The sequence below is a fragment of the Salvelinus sp. IW2-2015 genome, linkage group LG23 (genome assembly GCF_002910315.2).
Source record: "Salvelinus sp. IW2-2015 linkage group LG23, ASM291031v2, whole genome shotgun sequence".
In the NCBI taxonomy this organism is placed as follows: domain Eukaryota; kingdom Metazoa; phylum Chordata; class Actinopteri; order Salmoniformes; family Salmonidae; genus Salvelinus; species Salvelinus sp. IW2-2015.
The window spans coordinates 44,514,277-44,537,183 of NC_036863.1; the positions used below are offsets into that span (position 1 = coordinate 44,514,277).

Here is a 22,907-nt window from a genome sequence, read left to right on the forward strand (position 1 = left end):
TAGGCAGGTTACCTTCACTTTCTTGGGCACAGGGACTATGGTGATCTGCTTGAAACCTGTAGGTATTACAGACTCAGTCAGGGAGCGGTGTCAAGCTTATGGGCATGTGGCAGCAGTGTGTGCGAGGGAGGTTCCGAGGTGTGAGAAGTGTGCAGAAGGGCATGAGACAAAGGTATGTGTAGCATTGGGTAAAGAAGCAGCATGTGTTAATTGTAGGGGTGCCCATGGGGCTGGGGATCAGAAATGTCCGGTGAGAGAGAGGCAGGTTGAGGTTTCCAGGGTTAGAGTAGTGCAGAAGTTGTCATATGCTGAGGCAGTGAAGAAAGTAGAGGAAGATGGGTGAATGGTGGAGGGATCTTGAGAGGAATGGTGTGAGTAGTAGATCTGGACCAGTACAGAGGGATAGGCCAACAAGTTATACACTATATGCTTCACTTATATTGGATTTTTTGTGTTTATAGCAATGGTTATCAACTGTACTGCAGGGATGGAATGTAAGTCACAGAACCTTTTGGTTGTGGTGGCAGCTGCAGAGAAGTATTTGGGTGTACGAGATTTTACGCCAGAAGAGTTACAGGGTGTGTTGAGTGGTCCCATCCTTTCAGGCTGTTGGTCTGAGGTATGACTAGATAGATTTAGTGGAGTAGGGAGGTGGGTTTTTAATGAGTGTAGGGTTAGATGATAGGGTATTGGTTGATTTATTTCCTTTTTTCAAAGCAAAGTATTAGGGAGTTATACTCCAGTGTAGTTGGTAGTGGTAATGCAACATTTATTGGATGCCAACCACCTTTTAAAACTCATCGAAGATATCAAATGAGGCTGAATATCCCGCTGGGTTCCAGGAATCAAGCGGGCCGTGAGCAATTGGAAACAAAACGAGGAACTGTGAAAATCACGGCAGTGCAGTGGAAAAGCCGCCATGATTAATTTGCTTCAATACAGCTCATAATAATGAAACCCAGAAATGAGTTACCTTTATTTTGTTCAGCCATTCCTATGTGGAAAATTAATGGGGAAAGAATAGGGTTTCGGGATTAACGCCRAAAATTWGGTCTGMGGTTTAGGCGATCTTAAAAGTTTGAGATTTAGTTAGTTAACATTAACTTTATAAATTATTTGTGCTTTTTATTTWATTTMATAAGTGCTTCAAAATTCACAAAAAGTGATGTTAGCTGATGAAGATGAACACATAGGTTTAGGATAACTTTTTGTTTTATGTTTATCACATACCTTTTATTTGGCGTTTATCCAAAACCCTTACAAAAACTAAATTAATTTCCCCAATAGGCTATGTCCAACGCACCATGGCGGAGTTAGTACCTACAAAAAGACGCCATTACTATATTGGAAACGACAGGCTGTGGTCGGTCTTGGGATAGTTATAATAAAAATCGGTACAGGGCTTCCATCTTTGAGGACATGTAGAGCGGTCACTCGACTATCTTGTCAATATAATATAAAATCTTTGTCTTATGGATGGGTGGACTAGCTGCGCTACAATATTTACGGGTTAGTTTGGCTTCAATTTGATTAAACACGCATTAAACGTATGATGAGCTCGCGATTTGGGGAGATTCTCCCTTGGTTTTCTAACGAATTCTAGCGCCGATTGGTTGTTTGGCAAGCTAACTAGCACATTTGCCTTGTTTACATTGCTAACGATAGATAGCTAGCTAACCATTTTCGAGCCCTGCCGTGCAGTGTTTGAGGTTTCGGATTGAATTTGAGTTGGTATCGTAGCTAGAACATATTGCCATCACACACTCATTTTTATTTGTCAGTTAATACTGCTTAACTATCTATATTTACGAGGGGTGCCTAGCTAATTCGTAATTGTTGTGGACTGTATCGAGGTTTTAGTTAGCTAGCAAGCCAGTTAACGTTAGCTTTACAGTGCGAGATAAACATGGYAAYGTTTTTCATGGTTGGTTTTAATATAGCCCTAATTTTTAGATTCTGGTAAATAACGTTATAGGTTAAACTGTAGCGGACAGAATCGCCTCTGCTGTTTTTTAAAGGCATAGAGCAGCAAAACGAGATGAAGGGGTAAGTGTGGCAGAAAAAGCTTTCGTTAATGGAYAATCGACCTTTTGTGTTGTCTTGTTAACGTTAGCTACTGGCTGATTGTTGCCGCCTTCTCCCCTGTACCACAGGCAGCAGAAGAGCCCGGATGACGACGGTGACGTGCCCATAATCGATGAAGGTGAGCACCATAGAGAGTATTCTATGATTTATCATAATGGTGAGAACTAACTACTTTTGTTATAAACTGAACAAAAATATAAACGCAACGACTACATTGATTTTACTGAGTTGCAATTCGGGGCGGCATGTTAGCTTAGTGGTTAGAGCGTTGCCCTGAACAAGGCAGTTAACCCGGTAGGTCGTCATTGTAAATAAGAATTCGTTCTTGCCGAGTTAAATAAAAGGAAATCCAGTATTGTGAAATAAATGTAGTAGGCCCTACTCGATCCAGCAACCTTTGTCTGCAGCCACCTTCTCGTCTGATCAGCCAATCAAGTACCTGTTCAAGACAGAAGGAGGCGGGTTGCCGGTAGGGGAGTTGCGTTCTATACTTTTGTTCAGTGTAAACTATATACGTCCTTTGCATTGCTTCACTGAATGGTCAATGTGATGTGTGTTTACTGAAATGATTCAGGCTGTGATCTATGCAAGTACACACGCTGTCATAGCCATGGGCCTAGGCCCTATAGTTTCCCAAACTCAACCCTGGGTACACCAAAGGGGTGCACGTTTTGGATTTTGCCCTGACACTACACAGCTGATTCAAATAATCAAAGCTTGATGATTAGTTTATTATATGAATCAGCTGTGTAGTGCTAGAGCAAAAATCAAAACTTGAGGACCGAGTTGCCCAATAGACTCTCAATTGAGTATTCTMGCTTTCAATCTGTTCCCATTTTACGACCGTCTGTGTTCCTATCTGTGGCTCCTTTTTTTGTTGCTTTGTCTTGTGTTGGAGCAAGAGACTTCTTGTTCTGCCAAGTTGTCTCTCATACATCCTGCTAATGTTAACGTAAAAACTGGTYAGTCAGGTTGATCTGATTTATTACTTTGGGGGACCGAGTGGCGCAGCGGTCTAAGTCACTGCATCTCAGTGCTAGAGGCGTCACTACAGACCCGGATTCAATCCCGGGCTGTATCAAAACCGGCCGTGATCGGGCTTCCCCTAGGGCGGCGCATAATTGGCCTAGCKTCGTCCGGGTTAGGGGAGAGTTTGACCAGGGTAGGCCGTCATTGTAAATAAGAATTTGTTCTTAACTGACTTAAATAAAATAAAAAATACAAAAACTACAAGACTCTCCTGTCTTGCCCTCAGGTGCTGTTGCCACGGCCGAYGACCCAACTGCCATCACCACCATCCAGTCTGCAGCCACCTTCTCGTCTGATCAGCCWATCAAGTACCTGTTCAAGACAGAAGGAGGCGGGTTGCCGGTAGGGGAGTTGTACCCTCCCTCAGGGCAGGTAGAAGGGACTTTGCATGCCACATACACTCAAACAGTTTGTCCTAATTTTCTCCCTTCCCCTTGGCCCTAAACCTTCAATGTTTGCACATCTGTAAGGTTGAACGACCAGATTATGTCCTAGCGATCCCTTTACTGATCCCCCCCTCTGTTCAGGTGACGTACCGGGTGATCCAGGTGTCTGATGGACAGGTGGACGGACAGACAGACGGCGCCTCTGCTGTTAGCGTGGTGACAGGCTTCCCCGCAACGACACAGACTGTCACACAGGTACAACTCTTGGATGGTGTTGAGACACACACACACACACACACACACACACACACACACACACACACACACACACAATTCACAAGTTTGCTTTGTCTCACATATATCATCCCCTTTGGCTGGAGTGCATCTCTTGATAAAGTTTCACCCATCATTTCCTTTCCCCACACACTTTATTGTGCATGCAAAGCATACTACCAGCTGTCCATTCAGTTTATTAGTTGCATCTGTTCCTATCTAAATATCTGTAATGTGTGTTGTCTGTCTGTCAGGCGGTGTTTTCTCAGCCTGAGGGACTGGAGGGGGAAGCCTCAGAGACTCACTACTACTACCCCGTCACTGATGCCACACAGACTACCATGGTTGAGAATGTACAAGCTCCAGAAACACTGCTCACTCAGAGCACACCCACCGGTCAGTTGAAGTGATGTCATTCAAAACATGTCCCAATTAGCTCCCTGCCCCATCTTTCAATGTTGGCATATCTGTAAGATGTAAACAAGATAGCACTTTTCCGGTTATACCTAATCAAGAGACTTCAGATCTGCAAAAGCYGAAGGGTTAGGTCCAAGGCCATGGTGGAGAGAGCGAATTTGGGCCAGCTGAAATAGTCAGTCAATCTGTACATTGTCTGTTTGCTTAATAGTGCCCTGTGTCTTCCAGGTCAGCTATATGTGATGATGTCCCCACAGGACGTGTTGGGCGGAACAAACCAGAGGTCCATAGCACCCTCCACAAAGATATCCAACACATAACATCACATCCGCTCTGTGTCCAGGTTATGATATGATATGACATAACCCGTCACTGACTAGGCTTTCTTCAAGGGAACATTGGTTGTCCAATAAGAAAAGCTCATTTGGTTTCCCATTGCAAAATGTTACAAAATGTTTTCTGTTGTGTGACCTAATGAACACGACCCTAGTTAAAATAACACATGACATTGCCAATAGTATTTGAATGTGGTGATRGGTCTACATGTTGTACATTGGGCTACTGTTTTGAATCCTCTTTTTCTCTTCCACAGCAAGTCAGAGCCTCCTCGTACATCTAGAGATGACAAGAGACGAGCGCAACACAATGAAGGTACTTGAATATACAGCAGTACTGTGACCTTGAAAATGTTCAAGGATGTCGATCTGTGAAGTCTTGTTTTATATTTGTTCAAAACATTTTATAAACAACCCTTTTAATCCGTCCCCAGTTGAGCGCCGACGCAGAGATAAGATAAACAACTGGATCGTCCAGCTGTCCAAAACCATCCCAGACTGCACCCTGGATGCTACGAAGAATGGGCAGGTGAGTTCCCAGGTACTCAAGTCAAGTCTTCATATTTTATTCAACTGGTATAYGTTTTCACATGGACGCTTTTCTGAGATTCTCTTTCTAGTCCTTCTTTCTTGGTTATTCCCACAGCACCCCCCTTCTCCCTTTAAAAAAAAAAACTTTTCAGATAACTGCTTTTTTAGAAGAAAACAGATGTTGTTTTCTCACCTAGCTACCTAAGATGAATGCGCTTACACAGTATGTTGCCTGTACAACTTATTCAAATGTGGGAAATGTTTCTATGACCCCCCCCTTTCAAACAGGCCCATTTTTACCACATTCTTGCCGGCATAAGCCTTTTRTACCTCCCACACGCATGCGGGTGAGGAGTGGGAGTAGGGGTGTGCATATGTGGGCTGGAGTCTATTTTAATAAATCCATTGATATACACCATCACAAAGAAATCCATTATTAATTTGTTTTGGAAAGTCGTATGAAACAAGACAAATAAAATGTGTTTTCAAAGGAATAGAATAACATATAATATTATTATTAATTTTTTTTACCCTTTTTTCTCCCCAATTTCGTGGTATCCAATTGTCTCATCGCTGCAACTCCCGTCCGGACTCGGAGAGGCGAAGGTTGAGAGCCGTGCGTCCTCCGAAACAAGCCAGCCGCACCAATGTGTCGGAGGAAACACCGTAYACMTGGCMACCGTGTCAGCATGCACTGCGCCCGGCCCGCCACAGGAGTCGCTAGTGCGCGATGGGACAAGGACATGCCTGCCGGCCAAACCCTGTTCTTACCTGACTTGCCTAGTTAAAATAAAAAAAAATGATACACACAGGAAACTGTTGAGCGTAAAAACACAGCAGCGTTGCAGTTCTTGACACAAACCGGTGCCTGGCGCCTACTACCATACCCCCGTTCAAGGCATTTACATTTGTTGTCTTGGCTTTCACCCTTTAAATGACACACATATACAATCCATGTCTCAATTGTATCACGGGTAAAAATACTTTAACCTGTCTCCTCCCCTTCATCTACACTGATTGAAGTGGATTTAACAAGTGACAATAAGCGATCATAGCTTTCACCTGGTCAGGCTGTCATGGAAATAACTTGTTTTGTACTGTATACTCAAATCAAATTTTATTGGTCACATACACATATTTAGTAGATGTTATCGTGGGTGTACAGAAATACTTATGTTCCTAGATCCAGCAGTGCAGTAGTGTCTTAACAATTTTCAACAATACACACATGTAAAAGAATGGAATTAAGAAATATATAAATATTAGGATGAGCAATGTCGGAGTGGCATTGACTAAAATACATTTAGAATAGAATACAGTATATACATATGAACTGAGTAAAGCAGTATGTGAACATTATTSAAGTGACCAGWGATTCTATGTATATGGGCAGCAGCCTCTAAGGTGCAGGGTTGAGTAACCGGGTGTTAGCCGGCTTKTGATGGCTGGTTAACAGTCTGATGTCCTTGAGAGAGGAGCTGTTTTTCAGTCTCTCGGTCCCAGCTTTGCTGCACCTGTACTGACCTTGCCTTCTGGATGGTAGCAGGGTGAACAGRCTGTGGCTCAGGTKGTTGAACTCCTTGAYGATCTTTTTGGCATTCCTACAGCACATTGGGTGTCCTGGAKGGCAGGCAGTGTSCCCCAGTGATGCGTTGGGCAGAGCCCTGCGGTTCCGAGCGGTGCAGTTGCCGTACCAGTTGTGTCGTTTGCAAACTTGATGATTGAGTTGGAGGCATGTTTGGCCACRCAGTCATGTGTGAACAGGGAGCTGAGCGTGGGATCTGTGTTAAGGATCAGTGAAGTGKAGGTGTTGTTTCCTACCTGGGGGTGGCCCGTCARGAAGTCCAGGACCCAGTTGCACAGGGYGGGGTTCAGACCCCAGATGGTGTTGAATGCTGAGCTATAGTCAATGAACAGCATTCTTACATAGGTATTCCTTTTGTCTAGATGGTATAGGGCAGTGCGATGGCGATTGCATGGTCTGTGGATCTATTGGGGCGGAATGCAAATCGAAGTGGGTCTATGGTGTCAGATAAGGTGGAGGTAATATAATCCTTAACTAACCTCTCAAAGCACTTGATGATGAAAGAAGTAAGTGCAACGGGGCGATAGTCATTTAGTTCAGTTACCTTTGTTTTCTTGGGTACAGGAACAATGGTGGMCATCTTGAAGCAAGTGGGGACAGCAGACTGGGATAGGGAGAGATTGAATATGTCCGGAAACACTCCAGCCAGCTGGTCTGCACATCCTCTGAGGACGYGGCTAGGGATAYCGTYTGGGCCGGCAKCCTTGTGAGGGTKAACACGCTTAAATATCTTACTCTTGTCGGCCATGGAGAACAAGAGTCCACAATCCTTGGGGAGTCGGCCGCGTCGATGGCACTGTGTTATCCTCAAAGCGGGCAAAGAAGCTGTTCAGCTTGTCCGGGAGCAAGACGTCACTGTCCGACATGGCTGGTTTTCCTTTTGTAATCAGTGATTATCTGTAGACYCTGCCACATACAGTGGTTCCTCAATTTAAAGTTTTGAGATTATGCCGCRGGATTTAGAGGTAATTTGTGGTTTAGTACATTACCCTGCATCACTGCTTCATTGCTCCAGACCACCGCAAGGGGGAGTTAGAGCACTGATTATGCTTTTGGAAGCTTTAAAAAAGTTAGGTTATATTCTTAAGATATATGTTGACTGAAATAGAAGRAGCAAGTGATGTTTGCTAAATAATCAAGTTGATGGCGTGGTCATATAGCCTCGGCACCTGCTGAGTGACTCACGCATTCATGGCTTTGGATCAAAATAATGTACCAACATTCTTTCTGATAGTCTAGAAGTGAAAAATAGAAAATAGAAGTGATTATAAACTCAGCAAAAAAAGAGACGTCCCTTTTTCATGACCCTGTCTTTTATAGACATAGACCTATGAACACTTAAAACCAAGAGTCAGGGTTAGTGCTTTGTGTATATTATTGGTTATCCTGACATGGATGCCATGTATTATAGTCTCTAAAAGGAAAAATATTACCATTTTACTTTCATAATGCATCCTTATAATGCAGGGTTAATAATAATCGCTTTGTTAATAATTATGTAAAAGCCCATTAGATATTCTCACAGACCAGATTTTCCCTAATGAAAAATGCCCCTTAGATATTAGTTTTAGAATCCTCCAATCCTTTAACTTTTAATCATTGGCGGAGAGTCAGGTGGCATTGGTGGAGAATCGGGTGGAGAGCGACCTGTTTTAAATTACACGAGAAAAAAATATATTACATTTTATTTGAAATGGCAAGCCAGACAAAATTTTAAAGGGCATATTGTCTCACGCCATTTTCAAGAATGGCCTTTTTTCCTTTATTCAAGATTACAACTGCTTACTTTCGGTTATTTGAAAACGAAATCATCTCCAAAATATCGTAATTCTTTTCAAACAAGGACTTGAAAATGAGATTGAACTCTGGGAACAACGTTTCCAGTCCGAGAATGAGAATGGTAAATTACTAATTCATACATTCATTCRATACATTGGAATACAAAAGAAGCCATCCATCCACCCATCCAAGGAGGAGGGTAGGGGGAGAATTGTATCGTCATTTTCTCAAGCCAAAACATATTGATTGCCTTCACCAGCTCATCTTTGCTTGTAGGCTTGGCAGAGTTACGGATGAATATTTTACTACATAAAGGTCTACTTACTCTGCTGGCGTCTTGACCCAGTTTATGCCCTCATTTGCATTKCAAACCTGGGCGGCAGTGTGTTTAGGTCCGAGCAGACCCTTTTCCGGCTTACAGTTTTCATCAAGCCAGCTTCTTTATATGGTGCTACCCGTTCCAGGGTTAGGACTGTAACCACCAGAGGACTTGAAAATGAGCCAGAGCTGAGAGGATCACCAAAACTAAAGGTATTTTGGTTTCAGTGCATTTTCCCAAAAAATAATGTATATAGCCTATCAATGTGTAGGCATACTGTAATAAAATCGATAATTGTGTACTAAAAACGCGAATGTGTTTTTGCAGAGCATACAACCATGCCGACAACCATGCCGACAACCAAAGGGCTAGACAACGGGCTGCACCGAAAAAATGCATGATTTCACAGAATACCAACTGGGATGGATCCTGAGGCAAATGTGGCTTACCAGTGAACCTCCAGGTGTTCATCCTTAATACTGTGTCTCAGAAGTTTCTGTCCATGATTGATGCAACCCGAAAAGGCATTAAAGACAGAGTTAATGAGTACTTGAGGTCACCGAGAAAGTCTGGACATGGCCTGCTCTCCCTTATGTAAGGAATTAGGCACTTTACCATGTTTACTATGTACTGTAGGATATGTTTACTTGTCAAACTGCACAGTAGCCTAATGAACATATACATGCGGCTTCTATCTTCAATATGCTTTAAATGCTTAATTATCCAAATGTTTAAAGTGCGTGTGGGTGACCTYATGCAACCGCAAAATGTCGGATAAAGCATATACTGTACAGTATTTCTTCATCAACATCTTAATGCTTTCGTTAATAAAATAATTCTAAAAATACTCTTTCAAAATGCTAATGTTTATTTTGTTATGGATCCATAATGAATTACTATGGGAATAAATATCACAGACTTTCATAAATATTGGAATAAAGTAGGCTAATGAAGGTAAGCAAATTGTTGCTTACTGGAACACCCAAAGTCATCCAATTGTTCCAATATGATTTGAAGCAATAGTCTAACCGTGTGTGGTCAACTATTTCAGTGCCGTTTTGCGCTGCTCTGAGACCAGCATGGGGACTGSTCTTGATAAATCAATGAGATTCATCACTTAGCTAAATAGTCGGGAAGAGATTTTCGATGTAYCGATTCCATGGCACATGGTTTATGAATTGACATGCAATTTTCCGTTCCTCCTGAAAGCCCTAATCTGCTCACTTAAATGAGAGAGATCCTGGTAATGGTGCTACAGTATGTTATAGCATGATCAAAGTGATGATGAGCTATTAGCAGGACTATACACTCTTCAACCTTTACAAAAGGATAGCTCGGCTAAATGTAWTTTTTATTTTTTATTAATGTATTAAGTTCTCTAAAGTCCAAACCTCATGCAACCGCAAAATGTTGGATAAAGCATATAGTGTACAGTATTTCTTCAACATCTTTATGCTTTTGGTAATAAAATAATGATAAAAAAAGTCTTTCAAAATTAATAGAAAGGGGGGATTTTTTTTTTTCAAACACTTGTTTTTCACAAGGGCTATTAGCAGGACAATAGACACGACGTGGTCCCCAAAACACCTCTCTGACATAGGGTCCKCCATATCTCTTGGTGATGTCATTGAATGTCTCGACAGCTTTGATCCATGCCTGGGCCTGCAGCACGCAAAGTTCTTTGTTTGTCAGACTAATCATTGGGTCGAAACTACAGAACAGTAGATATCGAGAACACACATGGTTAATGTTCTGAAATAAATAATATTATATATATATATATATATATATAAGATGTTTTACAGAGCCTTTCCATAAGTCCACTCAAGTTTTTTCAGCTGTCTTCTGACTGATTAGAGCGATGTTGATTGCCTTTGCTGATCGCTCATCATCTTCAACCATCAGTCCATCTTACCGTGTCCACCAAATGCATTGTTTTAAGTACTCTAAAACCAGATTTGCCCCAATAAAAAAATGCATCAACCCCTGCAAATATATAAATGTATTATTAACACTGCATTATAATTGTATAAAAGCCCCTTAGATATTAATTTAGAATCCTTTACATTTAATTAGATCTACACTGTACAAGGATATTTTATTGATCTTCCAGTATTTTCATTTAGAGATTCCGGTAAACTCTTTGTTTCCTTTTATGTATTTTACCATTTATTATTGGATTATTCACCATGGCAACCAACGACATGTCTTTCTTAGTTTGGTTGGCTTTTTTGCAGAATTCACAGCCTGCTACACTTGTGAAAAACAATATGCCTCCAGCTGTTTTTATATAATTATAATGCAGGGTTATGCATTCATGAATTAAATCGCTTTAACCGACATGTTGCAGTTCATCTGATGAACATGGGCCTAATCATACAAGGAATATGAAACCGGAGGGCAGAAATTATTCAATATTAAGGCATTAGACCTCTTACGAAAGGCGTCAGTCATACAAAAGTTATACTTAAATCCGAACTGGTTGGATCATTTTTAAAGCTGTTCAAACATTCATAGATGACCAGCAGGGTCAAATAATATAAACCGTGGTTATAGAGGGTGCAACCAGTCAGCACCTTCGGAGTAAATGCCAGTTGACAGCAAGGCAACTTTGCAAGATGGCTCCGATAGAGATGGCAGCTTCGCTTCTAGTCCTTACGAAACTGTGCAGTATTTTTTAAAATGTATTATTTCTTACATTGTTAGTCCAGAAAACCTTAAGTGTCATTATTCTATCTCAAGGCCATCAGATTGTTAAACAGCCATCACTAGCACAGAGAGCCGGCTGCCCACTTACAGACTCGATATCATTGGCCACTTTAATAAACAGAACACTAGTCACTTTAATAATGCTACTTTAAAAATTATTACATATCTTGCATTACTCATCTCATACTGTATACTGAAGTATACAGTATATATACTGTATACTTCACTATCGATTCTTTACTATCTATTGCATTTTAGCTGCTCTGTCACTGCTTATCCATATATTTTATACTTATATATTCTTATCCCATTCCTTTACTAGATTGTGTGTATTAGGTTTTGTTGGGGAATTGTTAGATATTACCTGTTAGATACTGCTGCACTGTCGGATCTAGAAGCATAAGCATTTCGCTACACTCGCAATAACATCTGCTAACCATGTGTATTTGACCAATATAATTTGACTTGATTTGAAGTTAGTGTGTGTGAGAGAGAGAAAGAAAGAGGATCGAAACAGATACAGTAACGAGTGGAATATAGCAATAAGAATGCCAGTTTAATATGCAGTGCAGATCACCTCCTATTACCCTACTCAGAGTTTGAATAATGGTGTGTGTTCAATTATTTGTGACATTGTGGCATTTAAAGCATATTGAAGATAGAAGCAATAGGATTTTAAGCAATAGCCTACCCGTGTGTGGTCAACTATTTCAGCACCGTTTCGCACTGCTCTGAGACAAGCAGGGGGACTGGTCTTGATAAATCAATGAGATTTTTATTTTCACTGAATCTCCATTTGGGTATTGGTTAGCCTACAATTAGGTTGTGGAAACGTTAGGATTATTTTGCTCTTAGTAGCCTACTCCTGATCAGTCACATTGTACAGGGTTTTGTTTTTCTTCGAATAGAGACACCATAATATTAATCAAATTAATTAAGCTACATTTCTTAAACTCAATCCCATATACTATGTTCTTACAAAAAAGATTTTAAATTCTCCAGTACAGCCAATATTTAAAGATGCCCTCTGGTGGTCAAACTAGCACTAACTAGCATCAATGGCAACAATGGCTGACACTTATAACGTGCCATAGAATTCTGCGGTAGCCCGCAAGGTGTGCTGCAGTACAACACAACTTTTAAAGGAAGAACCACTGTACGTCTCGTGTTTGAGCCATTGAATTGCGACTCCACTTTGTCTCTGTACTGATGTTTTGCCTGTTCGATTGCCTGTTCGACCTTATTCCCAGTCACCTTGCCATGGTTAAATGCGGGGGTTTGCGCTTTCAGTTTTCCGCGATTTCTGACATCTATCTACGGTTTCTGGTTTGGGTAGGTTTTAGGAGTCACGGTGGGAACATCATCCCCTATACACTTCTTGATGAACTCAGTCACCGTGTCCGTGGATACGTCAATGTTATTCTCAGAGGCTACCTGGAACATATTGCAGTCCGCGTGATCAAAACACTCTTGAAGCATGGCTTCCGATTGGTCAGACCAGCGTTGAATAGACCTTAGCACGGGCGCTTCCTGTTGGAGTTTTTGCCTATAGGAAGGGAGGGGCAAAATGGAGTTGTGATCTGATTTGCCGAAGAGAGGGCGGGGCAGGGCCTTGTAGGTGTGCCTGAAGGGGGAGTAGCAGTGGTTGAGCGGTTTTCCAGCACGAGTACTACAGTCAATGTGTTGATAGAACTTCGGTAGTGTTTTCCTCAGATTTGCTTTGTTAAAATCCCCAGATACAATGAATGCAGCCTCAGGATATGTGGTTTCCAGTTTGCACAATGTCAAGTGTAGTTACTTGAGGGCCATCGTGGTATCGGCATGAGGGGTAATATACACGGCTGTGACTATAACCGAAGAGAATTCTCTTGGGAAGTAATACGGTCGGCATTTGATTGTGAGGTATTCTAGGTCGGGTGAACAAAAGGACTTGAGTTTCTGTATGTTATCACAGTCACACCATGAGTAGTTAATCATGAAATATATACCACTGCCTTGCTTCTTCCCGGAGAGTGCGCGATGTACTGAGAACCCAGCTGGCTGTATGGACGGGGAAAGTATATCCAGAGAGAGCCATGATTCCGTGAAACAGTATGTTACAGTCCCTATTACAGTCCCTCGCTATGAGCTCGTCTACTTTATTGTCCAGAGACTGAAAATTAATATATACTTAGAAGTGGTGGATGGTGTGCCTGCCTGTCGAACTGGAAGTCCACTCCGAATACATCTTCTCCGCCAGCGGCGTCTTGGAGCAGCCTCTGGGATAAGTTCAATTGCCCTGTCGGGTAGAAACAAAGGATACAATTCGGGAGTCGTATTCCTGGTCGTAATGTTGGTGAGTTTGACTGATGTCCAAAAGTAATTTCCGTCTGTATGTAATAACTCAAAAAACCTGAGCTAATAATGTAAGAAATAACACACAAAAATAAAATACTGCAAAGTTGCTTCGGAGCTAGAAGCAGAGCTGCCATGTCTGTCAGCGCCATCTTATCTTTGCATAGAAACCCAAATAAAAGCATGTAGATAAAAATATGTAATGTTTGCTAGAATGGAGGTTTCCGCTTCATTTGCATATTAGCCAATGCATATGTCATAGCCTACACATATAGCATACCTTGCAAAACAATATTCAATAAAAACAATTGTACAATGTGCTCTGCATTGGAATATAAGGTATGGAAATGACAAAGTAGAATTATAGAAAAATAATTTGGGAAATAAATGTTCAGTAAATACAAGTATATTTAGGTGGTTTAAATTATTAACTTTCCTACTAAACTTCTCAAAGTTGACGGTGCCAAAGTCTTGCCAATCCATTCATTATTCTTCTACTAACTGAGTGTGAGACGTTTTCCACAATGTACGTTTCATGCATATACTGTACATTCAAACTGTATATTCGAACAAAGAACACCATCACAAATAGTGTTTCACCATTTATTGAGAACTAAGACAAATGGCAAAGGTGTCTCGGGCAGTATTTGAGGAATCTAAATATAGTGTAACCTACCAATACATGTATATCAAGTGCCGAGGAGGACACAATCTTACAATGTTGCGGTCCAGAAATGAGAGCTTTACCATCTATGTCAAAAGCCTGGGCCTCTGATGGAGACTAGAACTGTCATCAACATATGCTTCAGTATTCACCCTTCTCGCTAGGAGCATTTGTGTGCCCAGGCCACAAGTGAGAGATACTGAATAAACATGTTCAAACAAGCATGTATCTAGTTGGTTGGTGTTCTTCAACTGTAAAATGCAGTAGACTGTGCAAGACAAAACCCACAAAGAAAAGACAACAGGCAAATGCGTATTCATATGGGGGTCCCAATGTCTAAATCATGACGCCAGGTCTAGTTCAAACTGCAGTAGGAGTGAATCGGCCCATGCTTGGTGAATAGCACTTGCTTGATCTATGGGACTAGGACATAGGAGGGCATAATAGATTTATGTGAGACAAAAGTGAGAGACACGAATTCATCAAATAAATCATCACAGCAAAGGAATGGAGTTTGTGAGCTAGAAAATGAAGATCCTGACAGTCTGAGGCAGGGTGCTCTGCAATCATCCTACTCCAACTATTGACATGTGGGATTTATTATTTGTCAGTATGAAATAAATGAGTGGGTCCTGCCTTGATGACTATTAGATTTACACTACTTGTCCTATTTGTAGTCAAATTACTTGTAATAAACTGATAGCTAAAACGCTCTTACCTCAATTAACCCATACCCCTGGACATTGACTCGGTACCCCTTGTATATAGCCTTGTTATTGTTATTTTGGTACAATTTTTCATAGTTATTTAGCAATTCTTTTGTACTTTTTAAAACTCTGCATTGTTGGTTAAGGGCTCGTAAGTAAGCATATCACGGTAAGGTTGTATTTGGCGCATCTAGTGATAAAACTATCTGCTCCTGCTAGCTAGCATCATATATATTTGTTGTAACTAGCAAGCTAGCTACATTACTTGCTGTGTTCTAAGTTGGGAGTCATTTTACAGCTTGCATTGATGGTATCAAGTTTCTATAACTAAATAGTTAGATTACAAATAAATAATAAGACTTTGCTTGAGGAGTTTGTCGGTCGGAGCTCTCTCAAGATGTCACCAGGTGTCTACTACCTTAGATAAGGATAACGTGATTGGCAGACGTGATCAGCAGAGATACACAAGTTTTGATTGGTTTACAGTTTAGTACCAGCGGTGTTTGCCTGTCCAGCTAGCGAACATAAAAGTAAGTATTTTAAGAACATTTGCAAGAATTRAACTTGTGTTCAGAAGAATTAAATATACACAATATGTAAAAGTCAGCTCCTCCCTCAACAGAGATTRATAATCTCGAAAACTAAAGGAGATCGGTGGTGGGCCGTAGCAAGCTATGTAAATCTCTTTGGATAAAAGTGTCTGCTAAATGGCATTATTATTATTATTATACTGAACAAAAATATAAACAACATGCAACAATTTATAAGATTTTACTGAGTTAATTACTGAGGTAATCAGTCAATTGAAATAAATTCATTAGACCCTAATCTATGGATTTCACAAGACTGGAACTACAGATTTGCATCTGTTGGTTACAGATACCTTAAAAAGAATGGGCCTCAGGATCTCMTCACGGTAGTTCTGTGCATTCAAATTGCCATCGATAAAATGCAATTGTGTTCGCGGTCTGTAGCTTATGCCTGCCCATACCATAACCCTACCACCACCMTGGGGCACTGTTCATGTAACAGTATAACTTTCGTCCATCCCCTCGCCCCTACCCGGGCTCGAACCAGGGACCCTCTGCACACATCAACAGTCACCCACAAAGTATCGTTACCCATTGCACCACAAAACCCAGGGGAACAACTATTTCAGGTCTCAGAGCGAGTGACATCACCGATTGAAACGCTATTAGCGCGCACCACCGCTAACTAGCAAACCATTTCACATCGGTTACATTCACAACGTTGACATCAGCAAACTGCTCGCCCACATGACGGCATACACGTGGTCTGCCGTTGTGAGGCTGGCTGGACGTACTGCAAAATTCTCTAAAATGACGTTGGAGGCAGCTAAGCATGGTAGATAAATTAACATAAAATTCTCTGGCAACATTGCTGGTGTGCATTCCTGCAGTCAGCATGCCAATTGCACGSYCCCTCAACTTGAGACATCTGTGACATTGTGTYGTGTGACAAAACSGCACATTTTATAGTTGMCTTTTGTCCCCGGCACAAGGTGCACCTGTGTAATGATACTGCTGTTTAATCAGCTTCTTGATATGCCATACCTGTCTGGTGGCTGTATTATCTTGGCTAAGGAGAAACACTCACTAACAGAGATGTAAWCAAATTTGTGCACARMATTTGAGAGAAATAAGCTTTTTGTGCGTATACAWAAGTTCTGGGTTCTTTTTWWAAATTTCAGCCTATGAAGCCTATTACATGTTGTGTTTTATAATTTTGTTCATTGTATATATCAAGGCATGATGCCAGTGCTGTGACCAGTGTGGTGTCCTCCTGTCCTGTCTGTTCCCTACAGAGTAAAGGAGGGATCCTGTCCAAGGCTTGTGACTACATCCAGGAGCTGCGTCAGAGCAACGCCAGACTGGGGGAGGACCTGGAGAATCTGGAGAGACTACGCATGGACAACCAGTTGCTCAGACAGGAGGTACTGCAGCAGCTCAGAYTGTTCCCACTCAAACACACAATCACCATGTTCAAGGGGATCTGTCTGAGCAATGTGCTGCACAGATTTGCTAACCTTGACCACATAACGACTAGTTGCAGGGGGACTGTAGACCAGTGATTCATCCGCAACACCTTGCTCAGACTGATCCTCTCAAACATGCTAAAGATCTATACGTAGCCAAAGAAACCTCGATGATGCATTAGTAGTGCATCGGTGTTGGTCAAGAGCTGGTGATGTGGGTTACTATGACAACTCACAATCATACCACAATAACATATTCCCTTTTCCCACTCACAGGTTGATGATTGGAAAACCAAGAACCAGATGATGAGAAGCCAGCTGAGACAGAACGGCATTGTGGGAGCAGCAGGTGTAGATCCACAGTGAGGGAGAAGTGACAAAGGTGCCTGTTCGAGGGCTYTGTTTGAATTGTCAGAAAATACACCCTCCTTTCCTCACTTGAGGTAGTAACTGATCTGTATGTGATTGGAGAGGKGAAACGTAGGGTCCCAATGACACCAACCCAGTCATCTTATATCTGTAATTTCATCTAGGAAGGATGTATTTGGAAAGCRTTCGAACAAGGTCTAGGATGTTGTGGACAACTGTTGGAATACGACAACATTGGTCAGTGGAGGCGGTTGTATGCAGAGGGTGGCTTCCAACAAATCTGGACTGCACGCKTTTTGGATCTCCTCCGTGATGTTTTCTTCCTTGACAATTTTATGGACTCCCCATGATCATGGACATTCATCCTACCTAGAAAAACACTTAAGCTACACAGGCATAATACTCATGTCTGTGTTCTTTATCACCTTTGAAATAAAAWGTATTTTGTGATCCCTCAAACAACTTGCCCATATATGGGTATTTGTACGCTCTTGCCACACATTATTTGAAAGAAAAAAATGTGATGCCTTTTATGTTTGAAATAAAATATTTGATGAAAAGGCTTATTTAAATGCTAGACTGAACCAAACAMCATGTCTGTTGGTTGACTGTTTCACTACCAGCTGACTGACACTGGTGTTCTACTTCAGTTTGTATCAGTCACTGAGCAAATAATGAATTTGATGGTTCGTTGTGTATTTTTAGTTTTCCAAAATTTGGGACTAACCTATTACGTTAATACCACCTTCAGCCTCTAATATTATTTTGTGTTATAGGTTGATTTGTTGTAATTTCTATTAAATTCATCTGAAAGAAATATCTTGTTGATTTACAGACACTGGAAATGAAATCAACTTATGGTATTAACAATCTGTCACCATCATGAGTGGACAATGTACCTTSAATTCAGCTATGCTGATTGAGTGAGACTTATAATAATGTGGGTGTGTGCTTATATTTGTCTTATTTCACACATGTACAAGTATATATTATACACTTGTGAATTGGAATATATATWTTTTTTTGCATATCCCATCTCACGCTGAGAGTGGGTTCACAGCCAGAGTTTGCCATTATCAACGCCAACCATGGAGCAATTAGGGTTAAATGCCTTGCTCTCAAGGGTACATGGACAGATTTRTCCCCTTATCAGCTCTGGGATTCAAACTAGTGACATTTCGGKTACTGACCCAAAAATCTAACTGTTAGGCTACCTGCCGCCCTTATTACTTTCAAGTCAGTCAAGTTTATTTGTCATATGCAGAATACACATGGTACACAGTACAATTAAATACTTGCAGGTGTTATGATACTGATGGTTTGTCCAGACTGATGGTTTGTATGGTTGTGGCTACCAGTACAGCTCCATCTAGGTGTCGGATAACGGTTGACAATTATAGAATTTCAGCTAAGCCTAACCCTTTTCCTAACCTTAACCTCATTCTCCTAACCTGTTACGTTAATTATCCTCACCTGCCATGTTAGTTCTCCTAACCTGCTATGTTAATTCTCCTAACATGCCACGTTAATTCTCCTAACCTGCTATGCAAGCAAACCACCAGTATCACCACAATGCGACAATAAAAAGAATAGGARTAAGTAAAAAAATATWTTTTTTAAAGYTCAATGGAATAAAATAGAATACATTTAGCAGAAATATAAATACAAGGAAGGTACTCAAAACACATTTGCAGTAGGATATTTACTAGCCCCAAGGTTTGCCATAGTGCCCTATAAGGAATCTGTGTTTGAAATTCACTGCTCGACTGCGGGACCTTTTCATTAAATTGAGTTGAGGAAACCGACCCCTTTTGCAACCTGATAGGAGGATGGTTTATGAACTGTTGGCAGGGGGACACAAGTGAATTACCGACTGGGCTGATTGCGTAGACACCAATGATTGTAAGTGTAACAGTATAACTTTAGTACGTCCCCTCGCCCCGACCTCGGGCGCGAACCAGGGACCCTCTGCACACATCAACAACGGTCACCCACGAAGCATCGTTACCCATCGCTCCACAAAAGCCACGGCCCTTGCAGGGCAAGGGGAAACACTACTTCTAGGTTTCAGAGCAAGTGACGTAACTGATTGAAAAGCTATAAGCGCGTACCCGCTAACTAGCTAGCCATTTCACATCCGTTACACTCACCCCCCTTTCAACCTCCTTTTTCCGCAGCAACCAGTGATCCGGGTCACGGCACCAATGTAACAGTATAACTTTAGTACGTCCCCTCGCCCCGACACGGGCGCGAACCAGGGACCTTCTGCACACATCAACAACGGTCGCCCACGAAGCATCGTTACCCATCGCTCCACAAAAGCCGCGGCCCTTGCAGAGCAAGGGGAAACACTACTTCTAGGTTTCAGAGCAAGTGACGTAACTGATTGAAACGCTATTAGCGCGTACCCGCTAACTAGCTAGCCATTTCACATCCGTTACATAAGTTAAAACTTTTAATGTAATGTGCACAAGTACAGTGAAATGCCTTTCTTGCTAGCTTTAAACCCAACAATGCAGTAACCAATATATGTAATACTAAAACTAAAATAAGGTAGAACAAAAACACATTTMAATTATTGCACAATTCAAGACTTAKTTTWTTTWTTTTTATACCACATAGGCTATACTTCAAAGGCTGTATGTCAGTATAAAGAATATACTGTAAATACTCTAAACAAGTTCAACTGCTTATTCAAATAAACCAATAGCCGGCTTTATGCTGGGCGGATTTGATTATGCTGACCAGCGGKCCACCGGGCATAATGTCACATCATTGGTCGAAAGCAGGGAGGGAGGGAGGCACGCCCTTCTCAAATCGAACAGTAATCTGCACCACTCGGTCATTTTGTCAACAAAGCAGCCTGATGCATCGTCCAGAAACATACATCTATTTTTCATAAAATCAATGTTAGAATTGTCTAATTAGTTTTCATTGGGAAGGCAGATAAAGCGTTTTTATCAAAAGCAATYYCTTTTGCATGGGAAACAGAATCCTAGTGATTACTACACTTGCTTAATTGCGTCACTTTTGTTTTGAGCAGACTTCGCCGTGGGCTTTGAACGGGGCACCTGGCTCACCCCCGGGAGGCGGCCCAGTTCAACATCGAATGCAATCAACTTTCAGCCAATRCAAAACAAGYCTACACGGGCGCCCGGGCGAGATTAATCAAACCACCTCATGGACCTACGTCACAGTGTTTGTGACGCTTGTCGTTTGGTGAGACGTAGACCCAGTGGCAATGGCGAGATTGAGAATACCCTGTMTGTCTTGTTGAGTTTTGACAGAGTTTATTCCTGATAAAGTCAGGTCAGGCAGAGAGGAAGAAATAGTCCCAAATCGGCTRAAAATCCAGCAGGTGGCGTTTTTTCTGCTATTTTGCCCCCCAAGCAAGGAGTGTTTGTATGGAGGTCAATGAGAGGGTGACTTATTTGCTACGTGAGGTTTGTTTGATCGAATAGAAGTTTYGTTATGCTTAAATTGTTATGAGTGCACTGATATAAGTAGGACACGTGACATCCCTGCAACTTTGAGAATAAACACTTTATATCAGAGTTGTCTCGAGATGGTTATGCATATTCATGGCATGAGGTTAGTAGTGTAGTATCTCTCTCCATTGAAAACAGGCAGTTGATGTCAATATTTTAAAAAGGATTACAATAATGAGATGTATCCTCCAATTCAAAGAAAGGATAGGCGGGAGCTAGACAGCCCACTGTGCGGTTTTGTGGACAACGACTCCCATTGTTAGGGCGGAGAGACATGTATCAGTATATCCATAATCTTTGGGTTAAGTTTTATTTGCTATTCTGTGAGGGCCTATGTTACAAACCCGCTTTGGTGCTTTAGGTGCCAAGGATTTGGACATGTTGCAACAGTGTGTAGAAGGGAGATCCCACGATGTGAGAAATGTGCAGGAGGGCATAGTCAGAGAGAGTGTACATTTGGGCTGGAGAAAGCACCRTGTGTCAACTGTGGGGGTGCCCATGCAGCTGGGGATCAGAAGTGCCCTGTGAGAGAAAGACAAGTTGAGATTRACAGAGTTCGAGTAGGGCAGAAACTKTTCTATGYTGAGACAGTGAAGAGAGTAGAGGATAGCCCAAGTGTGAGTGAGTTGACTGGAAGCCCCCCAGTGAGTATTCCTATGCCTGAAGAGAGAGAGCCATAGAGGATGAGTTTTAGTAAGGTTGGATTTCTTGCATTTATAGCYATGATAATCAACTGCACTGCACYGATGGAGTGGAAATCACAGAAGATAGATGTGGTAGTTGCAGCAACAGATACATATTTGGGTGTGAGAGATTTTAGTGCAGAAGATCTACAGGAAGTTTTGAGAGAAGGGGTTCCATCCTCCCAGGTCGACGGTCTGGTGTAGGATCGTTTAGGGCCAAGTAGTGGAAAGGGGTGGTGGGTTTTGGGGGATAGTGTGTAGGTGCAGGGTTACATGATAGTRCAATTTAAGTTTTTCCCATTCCCCGTTCCCCTTTTCTCTGAGTTCTGTCAAGACTGAATGGTCKAAAACACAGGAGAACTAGAAAACAGGAACTAACAAGAATCATGAGTACGGGGAACTTATTTCTGGGTTTTAGGACTACTTTGGAGGAAGACCAATCATACCACTGGGCAGAAGATGGCGGAGGTGGATGTTTTGTTTGAAATTGATGGYGTGTCGAGTGGAGATGAGAGTGAGAAGGATTGGATTACAGTGGTCGTGGAGTCTAGTAAATCCAAGCCTAGTTCTGACTCTTTTTTAGTCAGAGTGASRGTGTTTGATYGATCAAGATAYYTGGGAGATCCGTTTGAAGTCTCAATGAAAATTATAGATGCGTTAGATGAGGTGGCGTAAGTGAAAATAACAAGATTYTTTCAAATGTTGTATGTCCGAGGAGYAGAAGGAGCACGCTTTGCACCTGAAAAAGATATCGGATTGGAACGTGTCGTATGTGGATCTGCGAAGCAGGGCGCCTATCAAGGTGGTGCAGAAGTGAGTGCAGAGGATATAACTGAAGAAGCAGAGGCAGTGGTTGGTGCACACCGACTGACCCGTATGGTCATGCTTTATTTTGTTATTTGAAGAAGAGTCTCTCCCGTCATACGTACATTTGGGTGATGTGAGATATCATGTAAGAGCCTTTGTGCCCAAACCCTTGCAGTATGATAATGTAAACTATTGGGACATGTGTCAAGTGTATGTAGACATTTACAGCAGAGGCAAAATAAGGAATCCTGTCGAATGTTCCCGTCCACACAGGCCCCTGGGCCTGTTTAGGGATGTGATTTGTATTATCACTGAAGAAGTGGAGTATTTTGTATTATGTCCCGCAATGGAATATTTTTGTTGTTGTTTCAATACCCCGTACAATAGGTGGCAGCAATACGCCAATAGGTG

The 22,907-nt window shown here is 41.7% G+C and overlaps 1 protein-coding gene across 18 annotated transcripts; it reads left to right on the forward strand.

The window, feature by feature from the left end:
- The first annotated feature begins 1,326 nt into the window (after positions 1–1,326).
- usf1l (upstream transcription factor 1, like) lies at positions 1,327–18,335 on the forward strand. Of its 18 annotated transcripts, none has more exons than XM_023968155.2 (12): positions 1,337–1,509; positions 1,976–2,046; positions 2,154–2,242; positions 3,341–3,486; positions 3,642–3,755; positions 4,028–4,169; positions 4,419–4,473; positions 4,783–4,841; positions 4,960–5,066; positions 16,979–17,107; positions 17,426–17,531; positions 17,683–18,335. In XM_023968155.2, exons 2-11 carry the CDS (start codon positions 2,039–2,041, stop codon positions 17,513–17,515), a joined length of 939 nt encoding a protein of 312 aa, XP_023823923.1. In that variant the 5' UTR covers positions 1,337–1,509; positions 1,976–2,038; the 3' UTR covers positions 17,516–17,531; positions 17,683–18,335. The 18 variants fall into 18 exon arrangements, 17 of the variants coding, with proteins under 17 accessions (XP_070290767.1, XP_070290765.1, XP_070290766.1 ...); XM_023968156.2 differs by having other exon boundaries at positions 17,687–18,335; XR_011473997.1 differs by lacking the exons at positions 16,979–17,107; positions 17,426–17,531; positions 17,683–18,335 and adding exons at positions 8,885–8,951; positions 9,067–9,586 and having other exon boundaries at positions 1,335–1,509; positions 4,960–5,054.
- Positions 18,336–22,907: the final 4,572 nt, after the last annotated feature.